This window comes from Chroicocephalus ridibundus, chromosome Z (genome assembly GCF_963924245.1).
Source record: "Chroicocephalus ridibundus chromosome Z, bChrRid1.1, whole genome shotgun sequence".
In the NCBI taxonomy this organism is placed as follows: Eukaryota; Metazoa; Chordata; class Aves; order Charadriiformes; family Laridae; genus Chroicocephalus; species Chroicocephalus ridibundus.
Window position 1 is genome coordinate 75,315,579 of NC_086316.1, and position 25,262 is coordinate 75,340,840.

At 57.1% G+C, this 25,262-nt stretch overlaps 2 protein-coding genes across 2 annotated transcripts; both read left to right on the forward strand.

Moving 5' to 3' along the window:
• Window positions 1-3,143: 3,143 nt before the first annotated feature.
• LOC134509082 (uncharacterized) lies at window positions 3,144-14,321 on the forward strand. The gene is made up of 9 exons (XM_063321551.1): window positions 3,144-3,255; window positions 8,773-9,015; window positions 11,199-11,489; window positions 11,832-11,929; window positions 12,190-12,382; window positions 13,021-13,123; window positions 13,512-13,558; window positions 13,992-14,063; window positions 14,200-14,321. The coding sequence occupies exons 1-9, from the start codon at window positions 3,144-3,146 to the stop codon at window positions 14,319-14,321; spliced, it is 1,281 nt and encodes a 426-aa protein (XP_063177621.1).
• A 2,084-nt stretch (window positions 14,322-16,405) lies between these two features.
• On the forward strand, window positions 16,406-24,496 carry LOC134508819 (uncharacterized). The gene is made up of 11 exons (XM_063320910.1): window positions 16,406-16,573; window positions 18,063-18,305; window positions 19,068-19,355; window positions 19,710-19,807; window positions 21,821-22,013; window positions 22,256-22,367; window positions 22,507-22,753; window positions 23,031-23,070; window positions 23,354-23,459; window positions 23,539-23,585; window positions 24,181-24,496. Exons 1-10 carry the CDS (start codon window positions 16,462-16,464, stop codon window positions 23,579-23,581), a joined length of 1,482 nt encoding a protein of 493 aa, XP_063176980.1. The 5' UTR covers window positions 16,406-16,461; the 3' UTR covers window positions 23,582-23,585; window positions 24,181-24,496.
• Window positions 24,497-25,262: the final 766 nt, after the last annotated feature.

A 25,262-nucleotide genomic window follows, 5' to 3' on the forward strand; every position in this document is an offset into this window, starting at 1 on the left:
ATGCACTGAAGGGTACTGGTCTTCTGCTATGGAAATTGCCTGCGTGAAGCTGTACCCGGATCAAGACTCCCTGATCCCTCGCAGTGGCTGGATTTTGAAGGAAGACACAGGCCACTGGCACCCTGTGGTGGGGAACCTGACCTGTGTGGGTGAGTGAGAGGACCAGCCACCCCCCAGTGCTCACAGTCTGTTCCCCCGGGCAGGGAGAGCGGTGCCACACGTGTCTCACAGAGTTGGTGCCCTGTGCTCGGGGTGGCCGGGCCATGGCATGGACATTCACTCCAGAGAAAAATGCTGGTGATGCATCCCAGGTTTGTGTCTGCGCTGTTGTCAGCTGGGGCAGCCAGCACAGCGCCGAGGGGTTCAAGTCCTCACTGCTGCACACAGGCAGTGTGCCCAGCCCAGCCAGATGGGTCTGCCTGGAGAAGGGCACAAGAAGTCTCAATTACTTGCCCTTACCGTCCCAGAGTCACTGCATCACCCAGAGTACCCCTGGGAATGATTCAGGGCCAGAGAAGGTGCAGGCGGTGCCTGAGTGTTGTCTGGGAGAAGGCAGGATAGCCTCATGCAGACAGGCTGGTGAGGGAACGGTGGGGATGGTGGAGGTTGGCCGCAAGGCTGGGAGGAGAAGAGAGGGGATTGACCCTCTTGCAATATTTCCTTCACAGAGGACTTCCAGGTTGTCCCTGGGACCTTGGAGATTTCCAGCATCAGCATCAAACTTAACTGGACACATGGGCTCCCTGAAATCTGCCAGCACATGCGGGCCACGTGCCTTTTGGCCGTGCCTTCCTCCCCTCCCTGTGAGGCCTAGTTCCACCAGTCTTCTCTATTTCTTAGACTTCTTGATTTTCCTTAATCTGTCCACTGTTGTAGGGTCACACCGTACACAGGTATTCTCACTATCGCTCTCAGTGAAAGGCCCTGGCACACCCTGCAGCCTGAGACATGGATGGCTGCATGTTTTTGTGGGAGCTCTGCCTAGGGTCTGTCTGGGGCCAGCGCAGCTGGAATGCTAGCCTTGCCGTGGGGACACCAGGACACGAGCGATGAGGTTTGAGCTCACCCTTCACTCTGAATAACGAGCAGTGATTTCCTACCTCACCACTGCAAGGTCTGCTGTGGCATCGGGGTGGCTCACTCGCAGCTGTGGTGAGAGCCCCCTGGTGTGGGCTTGGGCAGGTGAACCAGGGGTGCTTTTGTCAACATCCACCACTGGATCTGGAGGGAGAGTAATTACAATTAATTAATTACAATTAATTAAACTGGATATTCACAAGTCCAATGGAAGGCACCCAAGAGTGCTGAGGGAGCTGGCAGAAGTCATTGCTGGGCCACTCTCCATCATCTTCGAAAGGTCCTGGAGAACAGGCAAGGTGCCTGAGGACTGGAGGAAAGCCGATGTCACTCCAGTCTTCAAAAAGGGCAAGAAGGAGGACCCAGGGAACCACAGGCCGGTCAGCCTCACCTCCATCCCTGTAAAGATGATGGAACAGCTTGTTCTGGGTGTTATCTCAAAGCACGTGAAGGAGAAGAAAGGTATCGGAAGTAGTCAACATGGATTCACCAAGGGGAAATCACGTCTGACTGATCTGATAGCCTTCTATGATGTCATGACTGGATGGATAGATGAGGGGAGGGCAGTAGGTATTGTCTACCTTGACTTCAGCAAGGCTTTTGACACAGTCTCCCACAGCATCCTCATAGGGAAGCTTAGGAAGTGTGGGTTAGATGAATGGACAGTGGGGTGGATTGCAAACTGGTTGAAAGATAGAGCTCAGAGGGTCGTGACTAGGGAGACAGAGTCTAGTTGGAGGTCAGTGACAAGTGGTGTTCTGCAGGGGTCAGTACTGGGTCCAGTCCTGTTCAATATATTCGTCAATGACCTGGGTGAAGGGATAGAGTGTGCCCTCAGCAAATTTGTTGATGACAGAAACCTTGGAGGGGTGGCTGACACACCAGAAGGCTGTGCCGCCATTCAGCGAGACCTGGACAGGCTGGAGAGTTGGGCGGAGAGAAACCTTATGAAATTCAATAAGGGCAATTGTAGGGTGCTGCAGCTGAGGAGGAATAACCCCCTGCACCAGTAGAGGTTGGGGGCTGACCTGCTGGAGAGCAGCTCTGTGGAAAGAGACCTGGGAGTCCTGGTGGACAACAGGATGGCCATGAGCCAGCAATGTGCCCTTGTGGCCAAGAAGGCCCATGGCATCCTGGGGTGCATCAAGAAGAGTGTGGCCAGCAGGTCGAGGGAGGTCATCCTCCCCCTCTACTCTGCCCTGGTGAGGCCGCACCTGGAGTACTGTGTCCAGTTCTGGGCTCCCCGGTTCAAGAAGGACAGGGAACTGCTGGAGGGGGTACAGCAAAGAGCCGCGAAGAGGATTAGGGGACTGGAACACCTCTCTTGTGAAGAAAGGCTGAGGGACTTGGGTCTCGCCAGTCTGGAAAAAAGGCGACTGAGGGGGGAACTTATCAACACTTATAAATACTTAAAGGGTGGGTGTCAGGAGGATGGGGCCAGGCTCTTTTCAGTGGTGCCCAGTGACAGGACACACGGGTAACGGGCGCACACGCGAACATAGGAAGTTCCATCTCAACATGAGGAGGAACTTCTTTACCCTGAGGGTGGCAGAGCCCTGGAACAGGCTGCCCAGAGAGGTGGTGGAGTCTCTATCTGTGGAGACATTCAAAACCCACCTGGACACGTTGCTTTGCAACCTGCTCTAGGTGACCCTGCTCTTGCAGGGGGGTTACTAGATGATCTCCAGAGGTCCCTTCCAATCCCTATCATTCTGTGATTCTGTGTGATTCTGTGAGAGAGGAGTGAGGCAGAGCTGAGAAGGTTTTGGAGGTGTTTGTGGGAGCAGGGCTACAGGGGCCTGAGGTAGCCAGCCAAAAGGCTGGACCGAGGCACCCAGGAGACCGCATCAAGGCTGGACCTGTCACTGCTTGCGGGCAGATGGGCGAGAAGAAGCCCTGTGGCCAGCAGGACACTCTCTTTCCAAAGAGGAAGCTTTCTTTGCACCACATGTGATTTCCCTACGTGGCTGTTTCATTTCTGTGTCTGCACCTCTCCTGCGCTGGGTTACACGGATGCCTCTCCCAAGTAGCTCAGACTGAGTCCTGCCCGGGGACTTTGTGGCAGCATGGCCCTGCGAGGGCTGGCTCTGGCCTTTCTGCTGGTCCTTGCCCCTCGGCTGCGTGCAGGGATACAGAAGGACCCTGGCCCCAGGAACCAGGGGGAAGCCAAGGAAGCAGGTAAGGGTGGGTTGTGCCTCTCTCTTACAGGCAACATTTTGCTGCTGCTCTCCCCGCACGTTTGCTACGCAGCTTTACCCCCTTCAGCCCACAGCGTCTGTGCTGGGGAGGGCTGAAGCTGGTCCTGAGACACCTGGGCATCCATTGGGTTGTGGTGGGGTGAAGCCTTGGTGCGCTGGGAAAGCCCCTGTGGTCATGGGAGCTGCAATGTCCCTTTGAGGAGTGGGCAGTGTCCCTGGGAGCAGGAGGTGGCCTGTTCTTGTTGCACAGACGAAAGACGAAGCCGGGGTACGTGGCCTTGCCGGGGCAATCAGAGCAGCATCCCGTTCACAGGGGAAGGTGGTGGAGATGCTCAGCAAAGGCACGGGGAGCTGTGAGATGAATCCCTGTGTTAGCTGGGATGCTGCTCTCTCCCATAGTCCCCATGGTCAGTGAGCTGTAGTTCAGTGGGATTGTTCTTCAGCAGTGTTGTTCTGTTGCTTCTGCCTGCCAGGAGGGCTTAGGGGCACCTCTTGGGTCTCTGCTGGGCTCTTCCTATGGAGACGGTGGTCTTTCCCGTGGAGACCGTGTGCTGTGTGCAAGGGTTACCAGTACCTGTTGAGGCCCCCATGGGGCACAGCAGGAGCAGTTGCTCTTTGCAGCAAGGTGTGGGGGTCCTGAGGTGTGAGTCATTCCCTCTGGAGGGAAATGGGAGCAGAAGTGGCGTACCAAGACATTGGAGGGGTCATGAGTCATGTTACCCGTCACTAGTGGCTGGAGGGATGCTCCCCTTCCAGCAGTACCCTCAGCTGTCCAGGGCAGGATGGTGCCTGTTCCTGTGATCCCAGCGGCAGCTCCTGGCCCTTTCTCCTGTTCCCTACAGCTGATCCCTGAGAAGGCCTGTCAACAGTCACAGCTCTGCCCTCCTTGGCCTGAGGCGTCCCAGCTGGGGGAGGCTGTGATGGGCTCGGTAGAGGCACTGTCTCTGAGCGGCTGGGGGAGATTTCTTGGATCTGCGTCCGTAGAAGATGTGTGGGACACCAAACTGAAGTTCTGGCTGTTATCCTCTGCTGTGTCACTGGTATCTGCAGCACCAAAGGAGGACATTGGTATTTGAATTATGGGTAGCACAGCAGAGCTGCAGACAAGGGCAGAGCTTGCCTTTGCCTTCACCTGAACCACGAGGAAAGCTCTGGAACCTAGCAGAGCCCCCTGCAATGGTTTTACTGCAGTCATAGAATCATAGAATCATAGAATCATAGAATCATTTCTCTTCAAGTGTCATTGAGGAATCATGTCTGCCATAGACGTGTCCTTTTTTCACTTGCTCTTTTCTCCTGTATCCTTGCAGTTCAGTGATAGCCACCAACATCTGAATGACCCACATGTATTTTGTAGACCAGAACTAGACAGCAAAGGCTCATGTTATTTGCTGACAGTGCCCGTGGCTCTTCTTGTTGATTTCCACCCCCTTAGGAGAGCAACCTGCCTGTCCCTGTCTCCTCTTGCATTGCAGGTCATCATCAGCCTCCTGACCGAGGCAGGCTGTGCTCTTGCTGCATCCCCCATCGTCCTTCTGTCTAAGGGTGTTTCTGCCTAGCCTTTCAGATTGTAGAGCACCTCACGGACATCCAGCATTTGGGACCTATTTCCTGACAAGAACCAACAGGAAAAACCTGTTCCTCCCCACAGGTGGAAATCTGCTTTTTGAAGCATGTTTCGTTTTCCCGCTGCTGAGGGTTTTCCTCCCCGATAGCTGGTGTCCCTGGTCAAACTCTTGGTGCTGGGCAGGTCACCCAACCTCTGGTGGGGTGAGAAGGATCCTGGACGTCACGCTGGGGCAGGAACATGAGGACATGTGGACTGCTTTAGGGAGGTTAATCATGGGAGGAGGGAAGGTGCGTGTTGTGGATGTCTATTTGGGCTCGAACTGAGTCAAGGCTTCCAGGTTTGTCAAGGCTTTTCGCTGTTGCAGTGAAGTGTGTGATGTGAGGGTGCTGGAAGGGACGCATGTGCAGGCGAAGAAGTTTCCTATGTGGAGAACACACGCGATCGCAAAGGATGGGGCTGGCGGCCGCTGTCCTTTGTGGTGGAGGTCCAGGGTGCAGGGATGAGATGATGGCATGAAAACCTGCTAGCAGATAAGGGAAGTGTGGCACTGCCCCTGTTCCAGTGTAAAGGCTTGCAGCCCCATGAGTGCCGTCTGGCAGGAAGCGGTCAGTTGTGGAGATGCGTGTGGCTGAAGAGGGGTGTTTCATGCTAATTTAGTGGAGGCCACCTGCTACCACTATGCCTTCTCACAGACTTGGTTTGCAGTGGGTGAGGAAGTCTGGGTGACGCGTCTACCAGAGCAGGAGAAGGCAGGCTCGCTTTGGGTGAAGTGCAGAGAAAAGGCTGTGTGTGCAGCGTGGGATGTGAGCTTTGTGTCCTGTGCTGTCAACGTAGCTGTGGGGGTCTGAGGGCAGGCTGTTGGTGCTGGAAGATGCCTCGAGGGGCCACGTTGTGAGTGTGTGGAATGGCAGCAGATGCCCACTGGGTCTGATGCACTCCCACAGCCTCTGTCTTTGTGGAAGAGAGAGCAGGAGAGAGCGGCATCCACCGAGCTGCTGGATCCCGCTGGCTGGGATCCCTCTGCAGCACGACAGTGGGCAGGAGAGCCTGCAGATAACCCTTCTGTGCTGCACCTGAAGGCGCAAGGAGGGTTAATGCACCTGGGGTGTGGGGCCTCATCCTGACAGGTGCTCATCTCTGCCAGCCCTCTGAAGTGAGTGAGACCAGCAGCCCCCTGGACGGGGCCTCCTCATCCCCAAGGATGATGCCGGAGCCTGGTGACAGTCAGGGCTCTCCCTGTTTACCTTGAACCAGAGCAGCTGTGCCCCGACTGATTTGGTGCAGCTAAGCTGTGCTGGGGATTACGTGCCATTAGTTCCCTACATCATATGCATTTCCAGTGGGACCCAGACCTTGTGGAATGGGACTGCCACCTGCACAGGTACGTGCAGCCCCTGACCCCTTGGGTCCTGAGGTGGCAGCAGATGGGGGCGACAGTCCAGAAACGGGGGACCTGGATGCCTCAGCTTTCCCCCATGTCCTGGCAGTGCTGGGGCATCTTTTGTCTCAGCACCTTATTGCAGGCAGCTGCTGGGGGTCTGTAATCCTGGGGAGAGGTTCAAAGGCAGGAAAACTTCTTGGCCAGTGTCTCCTGCCTCCAGATGGAGAGCTGCAGCTGTGAACTGGAAGGAGCAGGAGGAGGTGGAGGTGTTCACCTTGAGGCTTTGTCACTTTGTGCTGCTTTTTTCCTCAGGAAGCTTCTCTGGGGTTTGGGTGAGCTCTGGCTGGGGAGGCTATCACTGCTGCTCTGCTCACCTGGGCACGAGTGGGGCCAAGAGAATGGGGTCTCAAGCATCCCATGGGTGGTGGGACACAGGGGAGGCTTGGGAGTCCTGGAGACAGGGATGATTATAAGGCCTGTCCTCCTGAACAGTGCCTGGCCACAGGGTGGGAGCAGATGGACTCTTGTGTGTGTCAGGGTGAGTGCTCAGAGTCACAAGGAGGGAGAGCAGTGCCAAGCCTACTTCTCTGCAAGCTAAATAAGCCATATTCGCTCAGTCTCTCCTTGTATCTCTGTTGTGTCAGGATAGAAAACCTCATCTTTTCAGCAGTTTTGGGACTCACAAATACCCTGGCAAAGTCTGGGATGGGGAAGTGCTCCCCTTCTAAGAGCCATCATCAGTGCTGCCTGGTGACCACAGAGTTCCCCGACATCCCTTACAAGGGTCAGCTCCAGCTGAGGTGGGGCTTTCCTAGCACCAACTCTGCAGGCAGAGGCAGTGCTTTTCTTGCTCCTTTGCAGCCTCACCTTCCACCTCCTATATACTGCTTCTTGTGCTGCAACTCAGCTCCCTGTTTAGCCAAGCTGGACCCTGAGTAGTTTAAAAAAGACGTTGTCCATTTTCTCACCTGGGAAAGTGCGCACACTTGCACCACAGTGTCACTCTCTTTCCTAGTCTTGACTCAGAGTCTCCAATCAGTCCCTCTCCTGTTGCCTGTTGGATAGGAAGGCTCTAAACAGACAAGTAAGCTTCAACTCCAGCATGCCACTGCCTTCTGGGGTGATGTCCTTTGAGTTGCAGACACACAGTTGCCCCCTTCCCAGTGTGCTGATGTCTGCCTCCCCTCTGCCAGCATCCCAGTGAGACACAGGCTCCACTTTCCCACAGAGCAGAGAATTTATGGGTGCAATGAAGATCTGGCAAAGAGCTCTTCAATCTGTCTTCCAATGCATGGGCATCCCCGGTCCCTGAGAAGGACTCTCACACTTTTGTCCTGACAGGAAAGTGCACAAAACCCCAGTGGGATAAAAGACTCCAGTTTGTACCAAATAAAAGCAGTTATGAAGAGAATGAAGAACTGATGCTGACCTGCCCTGGAGATCTTCAGCCATCCGTCCCCAAGGTCAAATGTTCAAGGAAATTTACGGGAATGAGTTCTGGAGAACCAGTCTATGGAGAGGCCTGGTGGGGCAGGAACAGCACAGGTGCTTGGATATACATTGAGACAGCCGTAGAGTGTGTTGGTAAGTGAGGCAGCAGCAGCTCTCCCATGTCCCCTCTCTACCTTCACCCTTGACAGCTGTTTGTGATGTTGCCCAGGTGGGCAAGCCATCAGCTCTTGCAGCGGTTCCTGAGCAGGCCAAACATGGGGCCCTGCTGATGGGCGCCAGGACCTGGAGTAGGATCTGGGGCCAGGAATGAGGTGCCCACGAAGGTGCCATGGTCCTTGCAGCACCTCCAGCTGCCACCTCGGACTGCACAGGTCTATGTGTGCCCCTGCCTGCTGGTGCAGGTGAGGGACCCTGGGGACATCTTCTGTAGCCCCAGGAGCTGGTGTGGAGGGGAGTGAAGGGAGCCCTAAGTGCATGGGGCTGGGTCAGCCCTTGGCATTTGGGGCTGGAGGCTGTGGGAGATGCCCCTGGGGGAAGAGCAGTGCCCTCCCTCAGGTGATGGGGATGTGGGCTGCCCCGGCCAGGCACAGAGCCGTGCTGAGTGTGGGGATGGCTGTGTGGAGGTAGCCCAGTGCTCAGGGGTGGTGAGTAGGGAGAGACAATGTAGGAAACTCCCTGCTGCCGGCTGTGGTAACACTCACTTTCACCTCTGCCAGAAACGTGCCAAAGGCCCAAGTGGGACCCCAGACTCCAGTTGGCACCAGACCAGGAGAATTACAAGAATAACGAAGAAGTGGTGCTGAGCTGCCCTAAGGATTTCCAGCCATCCTTCACCCTCGTAAAATGTGTGGGGCAAGACCAGGCCACCAACAAATGGAATCCGTTATACAAAGACCCGTGGCTGGGAAAGGGGAGCAGGGGTGACTGGATCCACATTCAGTCTGGCGTGGAGTGCGTTGGTAAGGAAGACATCAGGAGTTCTCGTGGCTGCCCTGCTCTACCACAAACCAAACAATTGCTCATATGCCACCACCTACCCCTGCCCTACCTTGTTACCTCCCACCCCAATTAACACCTACTGTCACCTCTGCCAGAAACGTGCCAAAGACCCCAGTGGGATCCAAGACTCCGGCTGACACCAGACCAGGAGAATTACAAGAAGAATGAAGAAGTGATGCTGAGCTGCCCTAAGGATTTCCAGCCATCCTTCACTCATATCAAATGTTCAGGCGAAGTCCAGTCCATCAGTCATGGGAAATCAGTATACAGGGAAGCCTGGCGTGGAAGGGACAGCAGCGGTGCCTGGATCCGCATTCAGTCCAACGTGGAGTGCCTTGGTAAGGAAAGTATCAGGAGGTCTCCTGGCTGCCCAGCTCTGCCCTTCCCGAGCAGGGGAAGGCAGGCTGTGTGTGCACAGCGGGTTTTGGGCTCTCTGCCGGCCCAGGGAGATGGTGGGCACTGCTGAGGGCTGTGTCAAGTCAACCCCTGAGCCTGCCCTGTGCTTGCCCCGGGGCTGCGGGGGACCCTCTGTGGGGATGTGTCTGGTGCCAGCCTCAGTCCCTGAGGGTCCCGGTAGGAAGGGGCTTTGGGATTGGGGTGGGGGCAGTGGCCAGAGCTGTCCATGCCAGGCCAAGACAGAGCTGCGAGGATGCAGGGCTCCAGCCTGTGGTTCACAAAGGATTGGGAGGTTTCTGGTGTAGGTACATGGCTGACCTGGGGCTCTGTGAGGGCTTCTGGCAAGGGCACGTGCCGAGGGGAGGTGGGCCACCGTGCTGGAGGTCAGACAGTCATGTGTGGTAAAGGTGGCCGAGAGCCTCATGTCAGGGTCCGGGGGATCACAGGTCCGTGTCCCCTGTGTGCTCTCAGCCCGTGCAGTCAGGGCAAAGGCCTGGCCTCGTCCCCATGTGCCGGTCTCCCTTCCTGGTCCCTGCTACATGCCATCACTGCAGCAGCCATCTTTTGGGCTCAGGCTGCGTTGCCTTCTCAGAAAGCCTCAAGATGTTGTGGTCCTCCATGAGGGAGGCCAGGGCCAGCTTGTGCTGGTTTTGAAGCCCGGGACGACATGCTGAAAGTCAGGAATGGGACTCACCACATGCCCTGTGAGCACTCAAGCTGGGCCACAGTGAGAGGGCTCAGGGCTGGTTGCCTGCAGACAGCTGCGAGCATGGGGAATATGGGGACACGGGTGGGAGGGGAAGGGGATGCTCCTCCTCTGGATTCTTGAGCAGGGGCCATGGGGCAGCTCCATGTGTGGCCCAAGCTCTCAGGGTGACCTGCCCAGTCGCCTTGTAGCCTCTGTCAGCCCTTGTTGTCACATATTGCCAGGGAAGACCAATGGGTCTGTGAGGTCCCAGGCCAAATATTAAGCACTCCATCCCAGTGCAAGGTTTGAGCACTGGCACTGTGGCCCGAGCCTCTGGAGCTCTGGCTCCTCCAAGACTTTCCTGGGAGGCCTGGGGGAAGCAGCACAGGGCCCTTCTTGCCCTCATCCCCTTCCTGGGCACATGGTGTGGCAGGGCTGCTCTGTGTGGTGTCCTGGAGCTCCATCCCTCAGCCTGCTGTGCCAGGGAGGGCATCCCCTGCTCCATCCTCTGACATGCCCGGTGAGGCCACCCTCCGTTCTGCTAATGCCTTCCCATCTTGTTGGTGCAGGGAAATGCCAGAAGCCCCAGTGGGACCCCAAGTTTCTCTTTGACCCAGATCGGGTGTTGTACAACCCAAATGAAGTGGTGAAGATGAGATGCACTGAAGGGTACTGGTCTTCTGCTATGGAAATTGCCTGCGTGAAGCTGTACCCGGATCAAGACTCCCTGATCCCTCGCAGCGGATGGATTGTGAGGGAACACACAGGCCGCTGGCACCCTGTGGTGGGGAACCTGACCTGTGTGGGTGAGTGAGAGGACCAGCCACCCCCCAGTGCTCACAGTCTGTTCCCCCAGGCAGGGAGAGCGGTGCCACACGTGTCTCACAGAGTTGGTGCCCTGTGCTCGGGGTGGCCGGGCCCTGGCATGGACATTCACTCCAGAGAAAAATGCTGGTGATGCATCCCAGGTTTGTGTCTGCGCTGTTGTCAGCTGGGGCAGCCAGCACAGCGCCGAGGGGTTCAAGTCCTCACTGCTGCACACAGGCAGTGTGCCCAGCCCAGCCAGATGGGTCTGCCTGGAGAAGAACATGAGAGTCCAGAAAAAGGAGGACAGGGTCCTGGTCTGGCCGATGGGTGTTTTGGCTAAGTCACTGCTGGTGTAAAAGGGACAAGCACCAGACCAGTCACTAGCCGCAGCTTCAGAGAGGCCTCAATTACTTGCCCTTACCCTCCCAGAGTCACTGCATCACCCAAAGTACCCCTGGGAATGATTCAGGGCCAGAGAAGGTGCAGGCGGTGCCTGAGTGTTGTCTGGGAGAAGGCAGGATAGCCTCATGCAGACAGGCTGGTGAGGGAACGGTGGGGATGGTGGAGGTTGGCCGCAAGGCTGGGAGGAGAAGAGAGGGGATTGACCTTCTTGCAATGTTTCCTTCACAGAGGACTTCCAGGTTGTCCCTGGGACCTTGGAGATTTCCAGCATCAGCATCAAACTGAACTGGACCTGCAGGGCTCCTGAAATCTGCCAGCACATGCGGGCCACGTGCCGTTTGGCCGTGCCTTCGTCCCCTCCCTGTGAGTCTGAGGAGGTGAAGGGAGAGGAGATGCTCCACGGCCAGGAGGGAACACTCACCTGTCCCCCTCTGCAGCCCTACACTGTCTACAGTGTCACCATCTCCCTGGCCCCCAGCACAGTCCTGTACACACAGCTCTTCACAACAAAGGAAACAGGTATGTGTTTGCCCACATGACAGGTAAAGGCGCCCTTCATCCAACAAAGCATCTGCTCCCTGCAGTGATGTTCCTGGCATTGGGACTACTCAGAGCCTGTGGGGCTCTGGGGAAGGGGTTGTGCAAGGGTCTGGAGCACAGCACATCCCCTCCTCACTATTCACCTCCCCATCTCAGCATTGCTGCTGTTGCTGTGGAACATGCAGCCTTTGTGGGGGACAAACCCTACTTGGGCCGTCCCTTTGCAGCATGTCCCCTGGGCCAGGAGCTGCCTGCACCTTGTTGTGGGCACAGACCCTCCTTTCTGGCTCGATGCATGACCCCATCCTCCTGTGCTTCCAGTGCCGGACAAACCGAAGAAACTGTGGCTGGATCCCAACACAGGGTCCCTCTCATGGGAGCCACTGCCTTCATGCAAAGGGAAGATCATCGGATACCAGGTACCGGAGGACCAGGGACTCCCCACGGTCCCCCTCACGTTGCCAGGCACCTCCGTGCCTGGAGCTCTGTGCAGGCAGCCTGGGGAGAGGTGTGATCCCTCCTTGGCCAGGGCACACCAGCTCTACGCTGCTGGTGTTCCTGGTGGGGTCAGGTCCCCTGCTATCCCCAGCCAGCAGTAGCAGCCCCACTCTGCAGAGCTGCCCTGTGCAGGAGCGGGAGGAGGGTGCTGCTCCCCACCAGCTCCCTGTCCTTCCTCTAGCTGAACATCACGGCGAGGAGAGCGCAGGATGGCAGCTTCCTTGAATTCAAGCAGGTGATGGTGAACCAGTCTGTCACTCAGTACACGCCACCTCGTCAGGCACCTGGCAGCAAATACACAGTGACAGTGCAGGGCCTCACGGTGGCTGGTGCTGGGTCTGCGTCACTCCTGGAATTTCAGACCTACGTCTCAGGTAATGGTTGTTTTGCCCTGGGTCTGGTTGAGGTGGCGAGCACTGAGTCTGGAGCGGGTTCCAGAGCTGTGTGTGCACCTACCCTGTACCCACCAAGAGAGGGGCAGGGAGCGTGGGCAGCCTTGAGAGCCTGACTCCACGGTGGGGGCTGTGGGGCTGGGCGAATCCTGCTTCCAGGGGGTCCATCACCTGGACCCCAGAGCACCTGCATCGCTTCGGCCCCTGGTTATGACTGTGAGAGCAGAGCTGGCCCCTCTACTCTTCCACTAAAGAAGATGATGATACCCATGCCTGCATTCGGGTGCATGAGGGGCTCAAGGTCAGCACGAGAGCTGCTGAGTCTGGGTCTGTGTCTCCTCTTGCTGTGCACAGCCTGGTTGAGTAGGTGTTCTGACCCTCTGGTTGTGTATGTGAGACGGGGCAATTCCCTGTGGTCCAGAGCCTCCGTCCCTCTTCCTTGCCCAGCAGACGTGAGGGCAAGGGAAGACCGTGCCTCGCTGCCTGTCCCTGGAGCATCCAGCACAGCAGAGCCTGGACACATGTGTCTACAGATGTGCACGCCCCCAACACCAAGCTTGGGGCAATGGCTGGCACGTGGTCCAGACTGGCACCCACTCCTGGCTGTGTGTTAGTTGCAGGGCAGCATCTGGGCTTGTGGCCAGGGATGGTGGTGCCGGTGGTGGTGGTGGTGTTGGTGCTGGTCGCCCTGTCTGCAGGGATCCTGTGGTTTGTGCTGTCCAGGTGAGTAGGTGGTAGTCTTGGGGTCGCTGCTCAGCCTCAGGCCATGCTGTGCTTTGGGGTGTCTGGGGATTGAAAGGGCATTCTCCTTGCTGCTCCCATCCTTCTCTGGGTGCCAAGGACACAGCTGGCTGTCTCACTGTGTCTCAGTTGTAGGGCTGCCGGCTGGGGCTCATGACCATCTACCTTGGGGCTGGGTCAGGGACCATGTATGCTCAGAGACGCCATCCCTTGTTGCTGTTGCCGCCACCAGTGCTGTCCCTCTGGGATGCTCGTGAGAGGCGCAGAGGGAGGATGTGCAGAGCTCTCCATGCCTCTGCCTCTGAGTTCTGCAGAGCCCTGGGCCACCTCGTCCTCTCCCCTGACTCAGGACTGCCCTTTGCCTTCCCAGGAGAAGGAAGGCCTTGCCCAGCAAAGCCGAGGAGGACCATTACACAGGTATGGCTGCCACCACAGAGACAGCTGTAGTGCTGGCGTAAGAGCTGTGAGAGGCGCAGGTCTGTGCTGGGAGAGCCTGGCCATCGGGAAGAACATCTGCATGTCCTCTTGCCATCCGGTGGTGGCTGCAGGCAGTCCAGCTGTCTCTGCCTGACCTGCCAGAGCTGCATGTCCTGCATTTATTATCCCCAGTTGAGAACGTCCTCCAGCTGGCTCTTCCAGCAGCTCTGGCTGGGGTCTCCAGCGAGGGCTGGGAGCTGCCCCTTGTGCTTGCCCATCCCTGGGGGAGTCAGTGCCTCTGCTGAGCCCCACTGTCCTGCTGGTGTGTGTCCCAGCATGTCCTGCAGCCTCCAGGGCTGCCACCTGCCTGCATCTGTCCTGCTCCTTCTCCCATCACCGCGGGGCTCTCAGGCTGTTTCTGTCATCCCACCAGAGCTCCAGCCCTATGAGAATCTGGATAATTACTGTGTGGTCAAGGACACTCTTCTGACAGGAGAAAATGCAGGTAGGACACGGAGTGCCCTGCCTGTTCCCATACATGGCAGGGAGAGGGTGGAGAGTGGCAGCTGTGGTGGTGTGAGCTCCCCATGCTGCCGAGGCCATGCAGCAGCCTCTGCCCTGGGTGCTGTTGGTGTCCACAGGTAAAGGTGTCCAGGCTGGGGAGACGTTTCCTCAGACCCTGGCTGTCTTGGAGTCCTCAGGAGACTCTCAGAGCAGTGTGGGAGAGGAGAAGATGGGGTTGACGTCCCCGTCTCAGTGCTGATGGCCACTTCTCCAGGCTTGGTTTTCCCAGGCTGGAAGCAGGACCTCATATAGCTTGTGCTGGGTTATTGCTCCCTCTCAAATTTCCTCCCTCATGAAGCATCTTCTGTCACAGATCAGGAGCAGCCCAAGGCCTGAGATGACGCGCTTGTGACAGCAAGGATGTGTTCTGGCAGTCCTCCAGTGTTCTGGCAAAGTTCTCTCATCCTCATCCTGGTGCCTGCAGGTGTCCTCTGAGACCGAAGCAGCTCGCTGGGTCCCAGTCCCTCTTTCCGCACTCTGTATCCCCATATCCACGTAGACCCCGGCCTCTGCTTGAGTTTGGTCCAACCGTGCTGCCCTCGTAGCTGTGCTGCTGTGTCCCAACAACCAATAAATTGTTCTGGTTTGCAGGGGCTGCCTGCCCCACAAAAGCTCCCACCTTGTCATGGTTCCTCCCTGTTTTGGATGTGAAAGCCCTGTCCCTGTGGAGGAGCTTGGGCTCAGCTTCTCCTGCCCCTGGCAGCCCTGAGGAAGCACATCTGAGAAGCTACATGCTCCCAGCATAATGTTTTGTGTTCCTGCTTTCCCTCCTCCCCATCCTACAGGTAGCGTGGTCTCAACTAGGTCTAGCTGGACCTCTGTGTTGGTCTGTGACCTGCTCTGTTGGTCTTGGTGCTCACTTCCCCTGTTGTGAGGTACAGTTGGCCCCGGCCCTCTTGGGAAATCCCCACCCTGTGCCCTTTGGGAGCTGCTCAATCTCAGCTGCGGCTGCCCCAGCGCAGCCTCCAGCAGCCACTGCCTCTCTGGCTCTCTGGGATACTGGTGCCTGGTGCAGCCTGGATGCTGAGCAGCAGCCCGTATGTTCTCCTTGGTGAGGAACACACTGCTGGAAGAGGTGTGTTCGACTACTCTCTTTTCCAGCCTTTTTTTTTTTTTTTAACCCTGGGATGACCTGCATGTGCCAGTAAACACATGTTTTGATAGTCCTTCATGTGAAATGTCTGACAATTACCGTTGTACCTGCAACTGGCCCCTGGGACTAAAGCATCTGCTTCCGACGGACTTTCGTTGTTGTGACCTGCACGCCCGAAGGAGCTGCTGTGGATGGGTATTGGGCAGCGCGGGGAAGAGGCAGCTTAACCCCATGTGGCTGCTGCTGGTTGAGAAAGGGGAATGCACAGAGTTGGGATATAGGGAAACGGAGTGTTGGTTTGTACTCCTGTGCTGTGCTGGGCAGCTCTGATGTGTGTTTGGATGAGGTGTGTAGCGGGAACCAGTGAGTGGTGTTTCCCTCCCCCCCTATTCATCCTGGGCAGGAGTGTGCCCTGTGCATCTGCCATGGGCAAAGCTGAGGGTCAAGCATGGTCTTTGCTCCTCTGCAGACCCCGTGCCTGATCACCCAGCCCTCTGGGATCTGAGACATCCCAGGTAGGCCCATGGAGGTTCTGGAGGAAGAGAAAATCAGGAGCTGCTGAGGAGTAAGGGGGATGGTTTAGTAGCTCTGAGCATTTCCTCAGGTGCTCAGCTGGCACTGGAGGGCAGGGTGGTCTGCACACCTGGGGACGGAAGAGAGTGTTGCCAGGCTGAGGTGAAGGAGGAGGAGGCAGCTGGGGATGGAGGAGCAGGGAAGGATGAGAGAACGTGTGGGCTATCTTCCAGAAGGGTCAAGGATTGTTTCAGGCCTTGATGTACTCCTTGCCTTTCATATCCCCATTCCTATCCCAGCTTCTTGCCAGCTCTTTATGTGCTTTCTCAGAAGTTCTCCATCTCCTGTGATCATTGAGAGGAAGTGCAGAGACTCTTCAAAACTCTACAACCCGTGCAGTGGCATTGCGGAGCACATGGATATTGCCTCGGAAGTAGGAGCAGTGCTGCTTGAATATACACCGATAACAAGAAGGGTTTTGGGGGGAAACTCTGGGATCTTTGTGACAGGGGTTCTTCTGTTGAGTACCAGAGCCTGGGTACCCCTGGGGAAAAAAGGCAGCAAAAGGCTGCAGCACTGACAGCGATGGGAGGTTCCCTCCACAAAGAGGAAGTCTCCTGTGTTTCATGACATTTCCTGTGGTTGCAAGTCCTGAAGTCAGTAACGGATGCCTGGGCTCAGAGGCAGCAAGTAGGGCTGGGATTTCAGTCCTGCCTGGAGACTTCATGGTAGCATGGCCCTGCAGTTGCTGGCTCTGAGGTTTCTCCTGGTCCTTGTATCTCTGCTGGCAGCACAGGGCCAGGAAGAACCTGATCCCAAGGTCCAAGGAGTGCCCTGGGTAACAGGTAAGAAATGGTCCCTTCTTTCCCCTCAGGAGAAGATTTTACATCTCCTTCCCCTGCAAGTTTGATACGCATCTTTACTGCCTGCAGCCCTGGGCTAGAGCCCAGCAGACCCCTGAGGCTGTATGAGCTGGGGTGCCTGCTGTCTCTGGGAGACGCTGGGGCCAGGAGCTATGGTGTGGGTGCACTGAGGGGTGCTGTGGGAAGGATGGGATTGGGTTGGATGGTGAGGGATGGGTCATGTCCTGCACCAAGCTGGTTTGCCAGTCATTCCCTAGAGGCTGCAGGCACGGATCAGGCATGAATTCATGCATTGTGAATCAGGAGAAGGATCTTCAGGAGGCAGGGCTGCCACTTTCTGTACGCATCCCATCCCCAGGTGTGCCTGGGGGACACTGTGCCTGCTGAGAGCAGAGCAAAAGGGAACTTGCTGCCGCTTTGCAGCTGGATGGTCCTGGGCATGGGGAGCAGCTGGGTGCCTGTGCGTGGGGTAGGTGGTGGCTGTGGGTCAGTGGGACACAGCTGCTGGATGCGGCGCTCATCTGGGCGCCTCTTGCCTTCTGCAATCAGGGCTGTTGGAGAGCAAAGCCTGACTTGTTCACCAGCATGTCTGTACTTCTTCAGGGCTGTTTGGGAGGTGGTCTGAACCTTGTGAGATCCCTTATCTGCCCCTTTGGGAGGAGGAAGATTGTATTTTAAGCACTTTGAGGACTCACAGAGCCCCTTGCAGAGGCTGGAACAGGGAAGTGCTCCTTCCCCGGTGCCAGCATCTTGCCTGTAGGAATCATTGCCACTAAGCCTTGCCCCACAGCAAACTGCCGGGACAGGCTGTGCCTGCTCAGCCCAGAGGATGGCAAATGTGGTAAGGAGGGCATGTGGAGGAGGGAACAGGGCTTGTGGCAGGGGAAAGGGGCAGGGGATGTGAATGGAGAAGCCATTGCTCATCCCCATGTCCCACTGCATGGTGGTATGGGGCAGGAGGAGAGTAGCCAAGGGACTGACTGAGCCAGCACAGGGAGCCCAGAAGTGTAACAGGGGCACCTCTTATCCCTGTGGGAGGGAAGTGCCATGGCTGGAGGGACGTGAATCCCAGCAGGGCTGGTGGTGCCATGGCCCGTCAAGGGAAGCCTGAGCTAGGGTGGGTGACATGTCCAAATGAGTAGCTGGCAGGGGTCTCCTAGTGCAAGGGTGATTGTCTTGGGAAGGTCCCTGCTGTGGGCTGTGGAGGAGGGAATATAGTGTCCATCCACCCTGGACGCAAGGGTGGATGGGGGAGATTCATGGATGAGTGACCCTTCACACTTTGTGAACATGAAAAGCAGCCCTCTCCCAAGAAGCCTTGCCAGCTGGTGACCTCCTGGCAGACGGACATATCACCTTTCCTCCCCCTTCAGGGTCTGGCTGGTTTGCTGGGGATTTCTTTCCCACCACCTATGCATGCCTCACCTCATCACCTCCTACCCCAACTAATAGAAACTTTCACCTCTGCCAGAAACATGCCAAAGGCCCCGGTGGGACTCAAGACTCCGGCTGGCACCAGACCAGGAGAATTACAGGAAGAACGAAGAAGTGGTGCTGAGTTGCATTGAAGGTTTTCTGCCGTCCTTCACCCACATCAAATGTTCAAGCGAAGTCCAGTCCATCAGTCATGGGAAACCTGTAAACAGGGAAGTTTGGCGTGGAAGGAACAACACAAGTGACTGGATCCGCATCCGGTCCAACGTGGAGTGCCTTGGTAAGGAAAGCATCAGGAGGTCTCCTGGCTGCCCCACTCTGCCCTTCCTGAGCAGGGGAAGGCGGGCTGTGCCATGCATGGCCCAAGCTTTCAGGGTGTCCCACCTGGTCCCCTTGGGTGCTTTGCTGGCTTCATGTGGCAGGTTCACAGGGGATGAAATAGCCCTGGCTTCTTAGATGATGCCACAAGGTGCCAGGGTCAAACGCTGGTCCATCAGTCACTGTGCAAGCTTTGTGCATAGTATGAGCCCCTCATGAGTCCCCCAGTCTCTTGACCTCGTGCTCCTCCTGGCCTTTCCTGGGAGGCCTGAGGGAAGCAGCGCAGAGCCCTTTTTCCTCTCATTCCCTTCCTGGGAATGTAATGTAGAAGGGCTACTCTATATGGTGTCCTAGAGCTCCATCTCTCACTGTACAGCCAGGGAAAATGAACCTTTCTCCTGGCATCAAAGTAGAGCAGGAAAAGGCTAGGTTTTTCTAAGAGCTGCATGTGTTGGATCATAGAGATGCTGGGACCCACAGATACGTCAGTTTTGACTCAGTGGGAAAAATGATCTTGAAAAATTGTAGTCCACATATTCACCCACATTCATTCCTATCCAGACTGCTTGTGCTCCCCTACCAGAGAGCTGGAGTCAGCAGTTTCAGCCTCTCGCTTTCCCTCCCCCTGAGCTGGGTGGGGAGCAGGGCTGTCTGACGGCAGCACCCGCGTGAGGCTGGCAGGGGAAGGGAAGGAAGTAACTCTCTTGCAATGTTTCCTTCACAGAGCTCCTCCAGGTTGTCTCCTCCTTGGAGATTTCCAGCACCAGCATCAAACTGAACTGGACCTGCAGGCTCCCTGATGCCTGCCAGCACATGCGGGCCAGGTGCCGCCTGGCTGCTCCTTCGTCTCCTCCCTGTGAGGCTGAGGAGGTGGAGGGAGAGGAGATGCTCCACGGCCAGGAGGGAACACTCACCTGTGCCCCTCTGCAGCCCTTCACCGAATACAGTGTCACCATCTCCCTGCCCCCCAGCATGATTCTTTTCTCATGGTTGGTTAGGACAGAGGAAACAGGTATGTGTGCACGAGTACTGGAGAGAAGGGACAGTCCTGGGCTATGTCACAGGTAGGGGAGGTGGATAAATGTCCCCTTTACCTGGCAGCTCAGCCTCACCATCTGCTCCCTGCAGCGATGTTCTGGGATCAGGGCTGCTTGGATCCTGTGGGACTCTGGGGAAGGGGCAGTGCACAGCAAGTCCTCTCCTCCCTCTCCCCCTCCTCACCACACCACATGTGCTGTGGCACATGCAGCCTTTGTGGGGGACAAACCATGGCTGGGGGGGCCTTTGCAGCCTGTCCCCTGGGCCAGGAGCTGCCTGCATCCTTCTTTCTGGCCCCATGCATGACCCTGTCCTCCTGTGCTTCCAGTGCCAGACAAACCAGAGAAGCTTTGGCTGGATCCCAACACAGGGTCCCTCTCATGGGAGCCACTGCCCTCCTGCAAAGGGGAGATCATCGGATACCAGGTACCAAGGGTCCACAGACTCCCCACAGTCCCCCTCACATTGCCAGGCACCTCCATGCCTGGAACTCTGTGCAGGCAGGCAAGGAAGGGAAAGCCATGATGACCTGCGGTTCCCAGCCAGTCCAGGGGAATACCTGGCTACAATGAGCACAAATATTTTCTCTCTCACCCTTGACTTTCCTTGTGTTGTGGAGTTAGTCAGAGAGGTGGTGGGTTAGAGGTAGAAAGGTAGAGAGTTAGTCAGAGAGGGAGGAAGCCCTCCCCTTTGGGCTTCCTCCATGGGTCTGCTCAGCCTGGGGCTTGGCAGAATTTGCGGTTTTTTGGTGCACATCTCTTGGTGATGTGTTTGCTGGGGTGGCCTGCTGGGGTTTCCTGTGCCTCTCGCGTGCTTCCTTCTGGTTCCTGCTACAGGGAGCCCTGTGGTTTGAGTCATCCTGGGCTGCATCAAAAGAACCATGGCCAGCAGATCGAGAGAGGTGATTCTGCCCCTCTGCTCCGCTCTGTTGAGACCCCACCTGCAGTGCTGTGTCCAGCTCTGAAGGCCTCAGCACAAGAAGGACATGGACCTGTTGGAGAGGGTCCAGAGGAGGGCCACGAAGATGATCCGAGGACTGGAGCACCTCTGCTATGAGGACAGGCTGAAGGAGTTGGGGTTGTTCAGCCTGGAGAAGAGAAGGCTCCGGGGAGACCTTACAGCCCCTTTCAGTACCTGAAGGGGGCCTACAGGAGAGATGGGGAGGGACTGTTTGCAAGGGCATGTAGCGATAGGACGAGGGGCAATGGTTCAAACTAGAGCAGGGTGGGTTTAGATTAGACATTAGGAAGAAGTTCTTTACAATGAGGGTGGTGAGACACTGGCACAGGTTGCCCAGAGAGGTGGTGGAGGCCCCATCCCTGGAGACATTCAAGGCCAGGCTGGATGAGGCTCTGAGCAACCTGATCTGGTTGAAGACGTCCCTGCTTACTGCAGGGGGGTTGGACTAGGTGACCTTTAAAGGACCCTTCCAACCCAACACATTCTATGATTCTATGATTCTGTGATTCTATGATTCATCTTCCGACAACCCCTCTTCTTCTTGGAGAATTGGACTCTTCCTTTGAGTTTTCCCCAGTGCGTGGCTAGAAGCACCTCTTCCATCTGTGGGTTTGGGGCTTTTTTCCACAGTGCAGCCCTGCTTTCTGGCACTGAGGGGGGTGAAACCTTTACCAGTGTGCCCTATGCCCTCTCTGAGGACAGACCTCTCTGTGGGGTGACAGGGACCCAGGCATGCTGGTTTTTTGTGCACCTCTTAACTCTTTCCAGGAGAACTGGCAAACAGGGGTCCTGACAACATTGCTTGTGGGTCTGTTTGAGCTGCTTCCCTGCCCACAGATGCGTCTGCTTGTGAAAAGACCCCTTTTTTCTGGTTTCGCTTAGCTCCTTTTGCATATTACTAAAATTCCATTACCATAAAGACTCTGACAGCAGCAAGGATGGCCCGAGATCTCAGGAGAAATTCAGATGATGCATTACAAAATGGGGACCCTCCACCTGTATCCCTTGTGGGAACACTGTCTTCCCTGTTTCATGTAGACAAAGCCTTCAGTGTCCAAGCTTCCACAGGAGGAAAGAGCAGTTTAGGGCTTCTGTTGTGGGGTATGTTGCCACAGTGCCTGTGGCATTGCAATACCATTCCAGTGACCTGGTGGAGGCCTCATTACATGTATATACACCTCTCCAAAGGAATGGCCTCCCTCTTGCCCTTAGCCCTTCACAGAGGCTTGGTCCTTTGCTCACAGAGGCAGCCACTCTGACATCTAGAGTGTTGCCTCCAAATTCCTCCTCTCCTCCTCTTGTCTGCTTTGAGGTCCACGCGTGGGGCCAAGGCTCCTGCTGGTTCCTCTCCGGGAGCTTCCCACTCCTGGGGCCGTCAGAGGGAAGAGGCGGGCGCTTTGCTGTGTGTCGGGGCGCTGCGGGCAGTCCCCGCAGGGCAGGTGGGAGCTGCTGCCCTCCAGCTCGGTCTCCTCTCCCCAGCTGAACATCACGACCAGGAGCGCGCAGGATGGCAGTTTCCTGGAGATGGAGCGGCTGCGGCTGAGCAGCTCCGTCACTGAGCACCCGCTGCCTCAGCACAGCCCCGGCAACAGCTACGTGGTGGCGATCCAGGGAGTCACGGCCGTCGGAGCCGGGGCTGCGTCGCTGTGGGAGTTTCAGACCAACAGCCCAGGTAGGGCTCGCTGTGTCCCGTCGCTGCAGGGCGGCTAGGGCTTGTGCCCCAGCTGAGGCAGCTCCCTGTCCCCAGCCCGGTGGCCTCCTGGCCGGCGTGGAGGAGGCTGGGCGCAGAGGAGCTGTGCTCTGCAGCCTGCACTGCCCGGGGCTGCCCCTGCTCCCCACACAGCCCCTGCCGTGCTGCCCGCGTGGTGCTCATCCCTCTTCCCCTCTGGAATCTCTCTGCATCTTCCCCTCCAGACACTCCGCACCCTCTCGACACCAGCTGCCGCAGCATCCATGTTATCTCCCCATCCCATGGGACAGCTGTGATCCCACTCCACCCCATCGCCCGTCCCCCCGAGGCGACGAGGTGAGTGCAGCCCCCGGCAGCTCTGCTCTCTGCACCCCCGGGATGAGTTTCCCGCAAGGCAGCGCTTGCCCACAGCCCCCTCTGTCCCGCTCTCCCCCATCCCCGTCTCCCCCGTCCCTCTCACCGCCCTGCCTTGCAGGGAGCACCAGCTCATCGTGGCCGTGGCCCACAACGGCACGGCGCTGGAAGGTGCCTGCCTGGGGGAGCCGCAGCCCTTCAACGCCAGCCAGCAGCCCGCCACCTACGTGGCCGCCGTGCTCAACCTCACCGGCCCCATGGACTTTGTGCTGGGCACCGGGACCCACGGGCAGGGCTACCACAACGCTGCCCTTCAGCCGGGCTGGGACTACATGGTCCTTCTGCGCCACGTCCACCGCTCACAGCAGGTACCCGGCATGGGGGGCTGCTGCTCCCCGGGGACGCTGCCAGCCAGGGCCGGGACCCTCGGTGCGGTCTGGGCTGGCCACCGATGGTGAGCGGCAGTGCCACATGGGCTCTGCTCCCGGCCTCTGTGGTGACAGCCCCGGCACCTTGGCAGGACAGTGTCCCCAGGTCCTCGGCCACAGCTGGGGCATTCGGTGGCTGTGGGTGGGAAGCCTTTGCCGGCAGAGCGGGCAGTGGGGCAGGAGTGGCCTGAGCTCTCCCTCCTGTCTCCTCCAACAGGCAGAGAAGTTCACCTGCGTCTGCTACAGCTTCTCTGTTGGTAAGTGGGCTCCTCACTCCCTGTGCCCAAGGGTTTCTCCCACATGTTCCCTTTTCCCAGCCTGGCCGGTTCCCCTGGAGAGGACCTGGCTGAGTGCTGGAGCTTCAGGTCTCATGGATGGCAGAGGAATTCTTTTTTTTCCCATACATGGGGTAATCCTCCAACCCAGAAGAAACCTAAGCCAAGACATGTATCTACACGCTTGCACATACCCTTTGCCATCGCTGTGGCCATTGCCAGCACGTGGCCCAGGCTGTGGCACCCACTCCTGTCCGTGTGTTAGTTGCAGGGCTGCATCCGTCCCCATGGCGTGGGACTGTGATTGGGATGGTTGTGCTGCTGGTAGTCCTTCTCCTGTCTGCAGGGATCCTGTGGTTTGTGCTTTCCAGGTGAGTAGGAAAGGGACAGGCTCAGCAGGGCCACGGGCAACGCCAGTCTCTTACTCAGGAATCCCTTTTGCCTTTCCAGGAAAAAGAAGTCTTTGCCCAGCACAGCTAAGGAGGATAATTAAAAAGGTAGGAAAATGCAATTCCCTGGACCACCACCATCACAGAAAGGGTTGAAGGGTTGAGTGGCAGATGGGAGGAGAGCAGAGATCTCCCAGGAGAGCTTGACCCTCGGGAGAAACATCTGCTCATCCTCTTTACTGACACGTTCTCCCCATTTGCCCTAGCCCTGTGGTGCTGGGAACAGTTGGGATGGCTCTGCCCGCTAAGCCCCACACGGCAGCAGAGCACAGCTTCAGGCAGTGCTCCCAGCCTGGAGCAGGGACAGGAGGGAGCAGAGATGGACATCCCAAAGGGTGGCTCATGGCTCAGCCCTTTGAGGGACCCATGGCTGTGTTGTCCCCCACAAGGGAGAGATCTGCTGGGAGGGATCTCAGGAGGGTCAGGCTGAAGGACTGCTGCCCTCACCTGGGCACCGGTGGGCACCTCTGTGGGCCTGTGGTTGGACACAGCTGGGATGAAGGGGTGAAGCTGTTTCAGGCACTGCCCTGTGCTCCAGCCTGTCTCAAACACTCCTGTGTGCAGGCAGCTGTGGTGGCATGAGCTCCCCACACAGCCCAGAGGACACAGCAACCTTTTCACTGGGTGCCCTTTGTCTCCACAGGTAAAGATGTCCAGGCTGGAGATCAGTCACTCCCGCCCTTGTCCAGGACCACAGGAGACATTCAGAGGGACTGGAGAAGATGAGGAGCATGACCCCGTCTCAGTGCTGACGGCTGCCAGGCCCCCTGGCTCTCCTGTGACTGTGACCACCACTGGGGTCTCATCCAATTCAGCAGAGCAAGAGGAAAACAGGAGGCCAAGGGAGGTTGTGAGCTTTTTATTTCCTCACCCTCTTCAACTCCCAGCTTTCACTTACCGCTGTTTTAAGACCCTTGAATGTGACTTTCAGTAGTTCCTTTTTTTTTAGGCTTTGCTTTAAGTTTTGCTTTCCTGGAAGCAGGAACTGTATGTCAGATTTCCCAGTCCCTGGCTCACATGGGCTCAGGCTGAGGGATGGTTCATGCTCCTGCCATGTGCTGGGTTCCCAGCCTCTCTCCTCCATCTGTCTGCTGATATTCAGCCAAACCCAGGGCCCTGCTGGATCTTGGCCTGACTGGGCTGCCTTCATGACTCTGCCGGCTCTGTCTGGACAATTAATAAAGGCCTGTGGTTTGGAGGGGGCTGCCTGCCCCACTACAGCTCCTGTCTGGTCCCCTCATTGGCCTCATGGGGTCACATTCCCCTGCAGGGAGCTAACTGCACCTTGTTGAGGGGAGGCCATGAGCAGGTCTGCTCTTACCCCGTGTCCCCCAGGTGGTGGTGGACAGCCTTTCAGACCCCCACGGCTGTGCTGGGCAGCTCTTACATGAGTTTGGATGGGGTTTGTGGTGGGAATCAGTGAAGGGTGATGTCTCTCAATGCGTATCTTGGGCAGGAGTGTGTTCTGTGCCCATACTGTGGCCAGAGATGAGGGACCTGTGTGCTCTCAGCTCCTCTGAGCCCCTGTGCCAGGTCAAACCTGGAAGAAAAGTAAAGAGTTCACCACCGCCATGGACAGCACGGAGTCTTTATTGGTGAGACACAGAGCAGAGCCATGGGGTCAGTCCTGCTCTGAGGCCCCTTGCCCTTGAGCAGCAAAGGCAGAACCAGTCTCCGTGGTGCAGGAGCCTCTTCTGTGCAGTAGCCTGCTGGAACAACATCCAG

Bases quoted from the DNA above. Each gene is read 5' to 3' on its own strand.
- LOC134509082 (XM_063321551.1), top strand. From the start codon at position 3,144: ATGGCCCTGCGAGGGCTGGCTCTGGCCTTTCTGCTGGTCCTTGCCCCT. The intron at 11,930-12,189 runs GTACCGGAGGAC...TCCTTCCTCTAG, and splicing joins GGAAGATCATCGGATACCAG to CTGAACATCACGGCGAGGAG. The intron at 12,383-13,020 runs GTAATGGTTGTT...TGTTAGTTGCAG, and splicing joins ATTTCAGACCTACGTCTCAG to GGCAGCATCTGGGCTTGTGG.
- LOC134508819 (XM_063320910.1), top strand. From the start codon at position 16,462: ATGGCCCTGCAGTTGCTGGCTCTGAGGTTTCTCCTGGTCCTTGTATCT. The intron at 22,754-23,030 runs GTACCCGGCATG...CTCCTCCAACAG, and splicing joins ACGTCCACCGCTCACAGCAG to GCAGAGAAGTTCACCTGCGT. The intron at 23,071-23,353 runs GTAAGTGGGCTC...TCCGTGTGTTAG, and splicing joins CTGCTACAGCTTCTCTGTTG to TTGCAGGGCTGCATCCGTCC.